Raw genomic sequence first — 9,202 nt, forward strand, 5'->3', positions numbered from 1 at the left:
GCTGCTACAATGACATACCAAACCCCCCTCCCCATCGTTCTCGCTTAGAATCCCTCAGTTTATGATTAAGTGCCAGAAGAGGTCATCTTATCTAAGTGCAGAACCATTGGTACAGCTTCCGTCCAAACACATTTTGACTTTGCCACAAAGATTTTGTGGTCCCCAAATACCCAGTCATATTACTGGATTTTCTTAGCATTATCAGCCACTCACCGTTCATATTTCCTTAAAGAAACAAGCAGAGAAAGGGGATTCATGCAATGAGGTCACTAAAGAAAGAGGGACAGAGGTCTAATGATCCCCAAGACCATCTTTGGATCCTAACATGCTGTGTAGGTTTGTTTTTGGTTTTTGGTTTTTGGAGATAAGGTTTCTTTGTGTAGCTCTGCCTGTCCTGGAACTCATCCTGTAGACCAGGCTGGCCTTGAGCTCAGAGATCCACCTGCCTCTGCTTTCAGAGAGCTGGGATTAGAGCTGTGCACCAGCACCCGGCTGAAGTTGAGGTTTAAATAGAGACCAAGAGGGTTGCACAACTAAGCTGTCCTGGTCAAGGGATGGTCCTGCCCATTGTCCCAGCTAGTGCTTCGTGCAGGGTGGCCTGACAAGTTCTAAGGACCATGTGAAGTCTGCTCCCGGAAGGCAAATCTCGGATAGCACGCTGCATCATTTCTCTCCCTCCAGCATGAGATTTTGGGAAATTAATTTCTCTGAGTCCATTGCTTCAAAGGGAGAAGCACACATGTCTACCTTTGCTCCTGTCATGTTGAGTATTTCATTGGTTTTAGTTCTCATCTGTGCAGTTTCCTTTTTCTGCCCATGTTTGGCATCCCTTCGTCCTTCCACAGAACAGAGAACGACATAATACACTACACACACACACACACATATCTCAAACCTGTGTTTCTGGTGGACCCTTGAATTCTTGACTGAATTTACTAAATGAACCAAAAAGCCAGACCTTAACCAGTGCTGAGATTTTAGGTATGGGTCACCATGGGCTGGAAAGTATTTCTCAAAAATAGAAACAACTGGAGCTGGAGGGATGGCTCAGAGGTCAAGAGCACTAGCTCCTCTTGCAGAGAGGATCAGGGTTTGTTTCCACACGCCCATGTGGCTCTCACACCTCTAACTCTAGTTCCAGGAGATCCGACACCTCTTCTGGCTTCTAAGGGGCGCCAGGCAGGCACGTGGTGAATATACTTGCTGGCAAAATATCCATACACATAAAACAAACACTTTAAAAAATCTTAGAGAATCTGGGCATAGGGCTACAATGCTTGTAATCCCAGCACCGAAAAAGCAGAGGCAGGAGTATCCCAATTGGAGGCCAATAAAAGGGTAAAAGAAAAGGAAAAAAAAGGCACGGATAACAGGAGCGCTAACGTCTTTGAAGTTTGAGTTCGTAATGGTTCCTTAAACTGGGAAAGCTGGTGCCTGATGCTAAGATCCGGATTCGGGTCCAAGGGTGTCAAAAGTCAGCAGCACTGGGGACAGCGAGGTGACCGCCGCTTTCTCTCTTCAGGCTGACGGTCGTAGGAGACGGAACAGTGACAGCTAGGGCCTCCCGGGCTAAAGGACTTTAGATACTGCAGTGTACACAAATGCAGCCAGCTTTGGTGCAGCGCAGCCCTAAACTCGGGACATCGGGGGGTGGGGCCATAGCTCCGGAAAGGGGCGGTCCTCGGACCGCCGCTAGGAATTCTGGGATTGTGGTCAAGCGGATGGGTACGATCCCTTGTACAAGGCTCCTGGGCTTTGTATATTGAGCCTGGCTCGATCCGAGCCCTGACGTGTGGGCTCAGTACATTGAGGGTGCGTGTGGCTCACCCAGGGGACAGGGACTCGGGGACTGAGTGGAAAGCACACGTCTGCCCACGTGGAAGGCCCGGGACGATAAAGGCAGTGGCAGGCGGCCGGCACCCATCAGCGAGGCAGGGCCTCCGACCTCGGGCTGCCGCTGGGACTGAGCGCCTAGTGCAGGCACTGGGGAATGGAAGTTACGGAGACCTTGCCCTGGAGAGGCCAGTGCTCCGAGTTACGGTAGGCAGCTGACCCTGCAGTGTCACTCAAGTAGAAACACCGTGAGACGAAGGCGTGGTCAGGCGCGTCTTCCTCACTTTGCCATTTTAATACACGCCCTTCCCCGAGGAGGGAATCAACCAAGGCCCAGGTGAGTATGAACTCCTGCTCTCCTAAAGTTATCGTTTTTCAGAGCGAACATACATAGACTGCCTTTGAAAGGGGAAGGAAAGCCACGTTAATGTGCACTGTTTTAGCCGAGTAGATGTAGAAGGATTAGCCTACCAATTCTACATTCTAAAGATGTGCCGGTAGCATCAGAATTTTATTTAACATGCCCAGGATTATTCAAGAAGCAAGTAGCATACTAGGAGATTCTACTGGATTTTTCAGGATTAGTTTCAAAATCTGTGGACTCTTGATACTGACCTGGTGATTTCTGAACATCTCATTCTTTTTCACCTAAAATTTCTAGCTATACCTGTGCATTTTTATTTTTATTTTCGAGACAGGGTTTCTCCGTAGCTTTTGGTTCCTGTCCTGGAACTAGCTCTTGTAGACCAGGCTGGCCTCGAACTCACAGAGAGCCGCCCGCCTCTGCCTCCCGAGTGCTGGGATTAAAGGTGTGCGCCACCACCACCCGGCATAAATATTTATTAGTTTTGTTTTTTCTTTTTCCTTTTTAAGATTTATTTATTTATTATGTATACAGTATTCTGTCTGCATGTATGCCTGCAGACCAGAAGAGGGCACCAGACCTCATTACAGATGGTTGTGAGCCACCATGTGGTTGCTGGGAATTGAACTCAGGACCTTTGGAAGAGCAAGCAGTGCTCTTAACCACTGAGCCATTGCTCCAGCCCTAGTTTTGTTTTTACTAGACAGAGTTTCTCTGTAACAACACAGGCTGGAACTCACTCTTGTAGACCAGGCTGGCCTTGAACTCACAGAGATCCCCCTGCCTCTGCCTCCCGAGTTCTGGGATATCTGGGTCATAGCCTTTTTCCTCATAAGATAATTTCTTACTGAAAGAGGAAAAAAATTAGTGGCAAGCACTAGTGTAGTGGCTAACACCAGTTTGTATACAGATCATTTATCAGGTCATACGGGTAATTTGTGGGTGGGTGGGTGTTGTTTTCTTTTCTTTTTTTGCTATTGTTCTGAGATATTGTCTAATGTAGCCCAAGCGGGACTCAAACACAACTCGGCTATGTAGTTGTGAGACCTACTTCCATCTCCCAAGTGCAGGGAATACAGGCATGCCCTGCCACGCATGGCTAGTAAGGGTAAGTTAAGATTCACTAAGAGCTTTTTCTCATCATTAATATGTCTCAAGACCTATAGTCATTAATGATAGTGAAATAATATTCTGTAGAGTTTTGAAGTAAAATAGGCAAACCTCAGTGAATTCAAGGCTAAGAAAAATAAGATTTGCCTAAATTCATCCACAGTGTGTTAGTGGCAGGCCCATGAATCAAACAAAAATAGTTCTGCTCTCAAGTTGGCTCTGCTGTCGGTGGCACATCGCTTAGTTACCGTGTGCAGTGTCCAGGATTCTATCTAGAAGTGAAAACAAAAGACGTGGATGACTGGAACAGGAATACAAAGACTCAGCTTAAAGTGTCCTCGTGTTTACTAATGAGTCATAAGTAAATTGACGTCTTAGGGCTGGGGATGCAGTTTAGGAGTAGAACATTTGCCTAGCACACATAAGGCCCTGGATTCAGTTCCCAGTACTGAAAAGAATGGATAAGTCAGTCAACCAATATCGTGGTTCTTTTAGTCTCAGAGGAATGTACAAGTCTTTGACACGTAGGTCCCTCCTTGTTCAGTCTAGAACTGTGCCATGGCTGAGACTGGGGAAGAGGAGACAGCATCGGCAGAAGCCTCAGGGTTCTCAGACTTGAGTGACTCGGAGTTGGTGGAGTTCCTGGACCTGGAAGATGCCAAGGAACCAACGGTCCCACCTAGCAAGCCTGGTCCTTCTTCTGAACTCCCTGGAAAGGATGACAAACCTGTAAGCTTGCAGACCGGGAAAAATGGACTGGATGTCCTGTCACCCATGGAGAGATTCCAGCTGAAATACTTATATGTCACTGACCTGTGTGCTCAGAACTGGTGTGAATTGCAGGTGGTGTACGGAAAAGAACTTCCTGCTTTCTCGACACCTGAGAAGGCAGCTGTTTTGGACACTGGTGCTAGCATCCACCTAGCAAAAGAGCTAGAACTTCATGATCTTGTGACTGTCCCCATCACCACTAAAGAAGACGCTTGGGCAGTCAAGTTTCTGAACATACTCTCAATGGTTCCTACCCTCCAGTCAGAAGGGCGCATCAGAGAGTTTCCCGTGTTTGGGGAAGTGGAGGGAGTATTTCTTGTTGGAGTGATTGATGAGTTGCACTACACAGCCAAGGGGGAACTAGAGCTCATCGAACTCAAGACACGAAGACGCCCAGTTCTCCCTCTGCCAGCTCAGAAAAAGAAAGACTATTTTCAAGTTAGTCTATACAAATATATCTTTGATGCCATGGTACAAGGAAAAGTGATTCCTGCAAGCCTAATCCACCATACAAAATTGTGTCTGGACACGCCACTGGGGCTTTCAGTGCTGAGGCATGCCCGCCAAGGAGGCTTCTCTGTGAAATCTTTGAGTGACCTCATGGAACTGGTTTTCTTGTCTCTTACACTGTCTGATCTCCCAGCTATCGATACGCTAAAACTCGAGTATGTCCATCAAGAGACTGCTGCTGTATTGGGCACAGAGACTGTAGCCTTTGACGAGAAGGAAGTGAAAGGCCAGGTGCAGCATTATGTGGCCTACTGGATGGGCCGCCGAGCTCCTCAAGGTGTTGATGTGGAAGAGGCATGGAAGTGTCGGACCTGTGACTATGCTGACATCTGTGAGTGGAGGAGGGGCCGTGAAGTGCTCAGTTCTTCACTGGAGCCCAAAGCCAAGAAGTTGAAATGAATGGAAGTTATGTTTCCAGAAATGTTGATCGTTTCTGCTCTTAATACTCCTGTGTGAAAGGGTCGGTCTCTCAGTTGGATTTTGTGGATAAGGTTTTTATTTTTCTGTCCCCGACCTTTAATAACATTCCAATCCGGGGCCAAAATCAGGAATGAATAGGTTATGGTTATGGCTCTGAAATGAACTGCAGAGAAGACAGATGTGTGTCATGTCTGCAGCAAGGATGTTCCTCACTGATCACTGTTTTCTCAAGAAAATTACTTGGGTTCTGACGTTTTTTATTTTTTTCTTGATGCATTTTTTTTTTTACATTTTTCATAATAAAAATGAAATGCTCTCTAGAATTGTTGAATTGATGTTTGTGTGTTTGCTGATCTCAGTCCTTTAAAGATGACCACTGTACCACACATAGTTGTGTGTGTCACAGTCTTTATAGATGACCACTGTACCACACATAGTTGTGTGTGTCACAATTCTTTAAGATCATGCATCAGCACTTTAGAAATAGGGCTAATAGAGCAAGCAGGCCACGAATTTAAAATAAGCATAATTAGTAGTCTCAGGTGATGCGAGAAGAAATCAAAGAAGATTAGATGAAAAATATATATGGAATAACAGTATTCATACATTATACGATCTAGTAGTATCATTCCTGGGCATATGTCAAGGGAAATTCATATGTATGCAACAGGAAATATGAAAAATATACTTTCGCAAATACAGAAGTCCCATTACCAGGTGAGTGAAGTGATATATATCAACCGGAACATGAGCCGCAATGGTATGTAACACTGCATGAATCTTAGCAACACTAGGTGAAAGGGTAAGTCCTAAGATGACATGCACCAGGACTTCCTTTTTCATATAGCAGAAAATAAACATCTTAAGGGAAATGTACTGGGAAAGTTAGATTATAGTCTGTCTCTCTTTTTTTTATTTATTAAGTATAAAATATTCTATCTGTGTGCATGCCTGAAGAGGGCACCAGACCTTTATCACAGATGGTTGTAAGACACCATGTGGTTGCTGGGAACTGAACTCAGGACCTCTGGAAGAGCAGGCAATGCTCTTAACCACTGAGCCATCTCTCCAGCCCCCTCCAGTCCACTTCTTGCGGCTTCCACTAAGAGTTTTAATTGCAGATTCGTCTTTGGAAGCATTTTCTCATTCTTGGAGCTCCCCATCTCTGGACAGGGAAGAGACTCGGACTGTGGAGAGTGGTGAGTGTTCTTCTAGCCAGATCTTCACTGTCATCCACGTATCCACACAGGAAAGAAACTTCTGGTGTGTGAGGAGTGTGGCCAGGGCTTCAGTCAGAGTTTCAGACTCCATGCCGGCAGCATCCACATTGGACAGAAACTTGAGTGTGACCTGTGAACTCGGAGTTCACACAGAAACTATTCCGCCAGAGTTCTAATTCTGCAGTTCATCAGAATTTACGGAAGAGAGAAACAGTGACAAGGTGCTAAGTGCAGCAAGGACTTCAGTCAGTTCTGATCGCCACGTGCACCAGAGCTGTTGAAACACAGACCTCCATGCTTATCACCCAAGTCCACAGGAGAGAGGCTTCAGGTGTGAGGGTGTCGGGAGGGGGAGTGGAGCTAGAGAGACTCCACAGTGTGATATAGAGTAAGGGCTGCGGCCAAGGCATGGCTCTGAGTCTAGGAAAGAAAAACCCATTCAATGCCACTGCGGTGGTAAAGGTTTCCATTGCAAGAACCTTTGTGTGACCACAGTCCACCCAGAGGAGAAAGCCTGAGAAGTGACCACTGGTCCTCACTTCCGTCCATTCCACACGGGAGGAAGAAACATATATGAAGTGTGTGGTAAGGGCTGCACTGGAGCACACAGCACCCTCTCCAGCTGAGCTCTGGTACCTCCTAGAGACTGAGCTCTGTGGAAACTGCTCCGTGTACTCTGCCCACCTGTGGTGACTATGTGCTGAGCGGGAATCTGTGAGAGACCGCTGCTACCACCGTGATGAGTGTGTGGAGGTCTCCACAGTCCGCACTTTGTACGTGCACATGCAACCGTGTATGTGGAGGTCAGAGGACAACTTGAGGGAGCGCGTTCTCTCTTCCCACCATGTGTGTCCAGGGACGGAATCCAGGGCCAGCAGGTGCGGCACAAGCACCTTTACCCATTGAACCATCTTGCTGGTCCCACGCTTTGGAATCTTAATCATCTATTGTGCAGTAAAGATTCAGTCAGGTCATAGGTTTCATCCTGAATTATCCCTGCAGGAGAGGAGTCCTACTGTGTTGATAAAGAGAATAATCAAGTCAATAAGTGGTACAATAAATTGAAAGTCCATGCCTAGGCCAGAGAGATAGTCAGTGGTTAATAGTGGTTAAAAGTGTTTTCCACTCTTATAAAACATCCAAGTTTGGTTCCCAGAACCCTACAGTGCTCACAGTGGCCTGTAAAACCAGGTCCAGGGAATCCCATGCTTTCTTTTTACCTCCAAGGGCTCCTGCACATAAGTGGTGTACATATTCTCAGGGACACACACATATACATAAAATTTAAGAACACACAAAATAAAATTTGTCTCCAACACAAAGCAGACATAGCACCTGAAACTGTCGACTGTAAAATGTGTTTTAGAAAAATTTTCGTGGTGTGGTGGTACAAGTTTGAGGCCAGCTCAGGCTACATAATGAGCAGGTTAGCCAGAGCGATAGTGTGAGACCCTGTCACCAAACAAACAGAAAACAAAACAAAACATGAAGAGGGCTGGTGAGATAGCTCAGCAGGTAAGGGTGACTGCCTCACAAACCTGATAACCTGAGTTCAAACCCTGGGACCCACAGAGAAGGGGAAGGAGTCGACTCCATAAAGCTGGCCTCTGACTTCCACACACTCATGGCATGCACTTACACACCCTCACACACCACCAATAATAATTTTTTATTTTTATGTTCACTGGTGTTTGCCTGTGTGTCTTTCTTTGTGAGAGTGCCAGATCCCCTGGAACTGGAGTTACAGACAGTTGTGAGCTGCCATGTGGATTCTGGGAATTGAACTTGGGCCCCCTGGAAGAGCAGCCATGCTCTTAACTGTTGAGCCATCTCTCCAGCCCCCAATAACACATTTTTTTGTTTTTTTTTCTTTTGAGAATAATAAAATATTTTTAAAGAATAAAACATCAGATACAGCCAAAGTCTTTACCCTGTCTTTTTATCTATCTGTGCTTAGAGGCAACCATTATTCTGAAGTTGTTGTGTGCCTGTATGATTCTGTATTACTATCACCTGTCTGTCCACAGTGTTTACATGGTACATCAGTCATGCTGTATGTGCTTTTTCTGCAGTTGAATTTATCATTGTTTTTGTTTTTTGTTTGATTTTTAGTGTTACTGCCTGAGGACAAGTTCACTGATTTGTTGTTGTTGCTGTGTTTTCTGAGATAGAGTTTCTCTGTGCAATAACCCTGGCTGTCCTCAAACTCTCTTTGAAGACCAGGCTGGCCTCAAACTCACAGAGATCCACCTGCCTCTGCCTCCCAAGTGCTGGGATTAAAGATGAAAACCATCATTGATTTTTTTAAACTCCTGTCATGTCCTCAGATAGCAAACTCTTTCCTCTTCTTCTTTTTTGCTTCTGGGAATGGGACCAGGGTCTTGAGCAAGTGCTTTACCACTAAGCTGGGCCCCAGTCTATTATTATTATTATTATTATTATTATTATTATTAATTTAATATTTTTAAGAAAGAGTCTTACTGTGTAGCCCAGGTTAGTCTTGAACTTGCAGCATTCCTCTTGCCTCTTCCTCCTTTACCCGTCGAGCTATCTCACTGCTCCCATTTTTCCCCTGAGGTATAGTTTTGGTATCTATCTTAGACTGCAGTCCCTGAGCCCAAGATCATCTGTCTCAACAAGCTGAGGCCTCCTGTGCCACCATGACTGACTTTTAAAATTAATTTCTCCATTACTCTTTATCTTAGTTCTCTATTGCTGTGATAAACACCATGACCAAGAGCAACCTGGGGAGGAAAGGGTTTGTTTCATTTTATAGCTTGTAGTTCATCATCCAAGGAAGTCAGGGCAGGAACTGAAGACACAAACCTGGAGGCAGGAACTGAAGCAGAGGCCATGGAGGGGAGCTGCTTACTGACTTGCTTCTCATGGCTTGCTCAGCCTGCTTTCTTACCACCCAAGACCCCCAGCCCAGGGATGACACAGTCCACAGTGATCTGGGCCCTCCCACATCAAT

General features: G+C 45.8%; 1 protein-coding gene across 1 annotated transcript; it reads left to right on the top strand.

Annotated features, from left to right (window-relative positions):
- Nucleotides 1-1,729: 1,729 nt before the first annotated feature.
- Exo5 (exonuclease 5) lies at nt 1,730-5,309 on the top strand. Its single transcript, XM_057784726.1, has 2 exons — nt 1,730-2,170; nt 3,852-5,309. The coding sequence occupies exon 2, from the start codon at nt 3,866-3,868 to the stop codon at nt 4,985-4,987; it is 1,122 nt and encodes a 373-aa protein (XP_057640709.1). The 5' UTR covers nt 1,730-2,170; nt 3,852-3,865; the 3' UTR covers nt 4,988-5,309.
- The last annotated feature ends 3,893 nt before the right edge of the window (nt 5,310-9,202 follow it).

This window comes from Chionomys nivalis, chromosome 11, assembly GCF_950005125.1.
Source record: "Chionomys nivalis chromosome 11, mChiNiv1.1, whole genome shotgun sequence".
Lineage (NCBI taxonomy): Eukaryota > Metazoa > Chordata > Mammalia > Rodentia > Cricetidae > Chionomys > Chionomys nivalis.

Excerpts from the sequence above, each read along its gene's own strand:
- Exo5 (XM_057784726.1), top strand. The coding sequence starts at position 3,866 with ATGGCTGAGACTGGGGAAGAGGAGACAGCATCGGCAGAAGCCTCAGGG.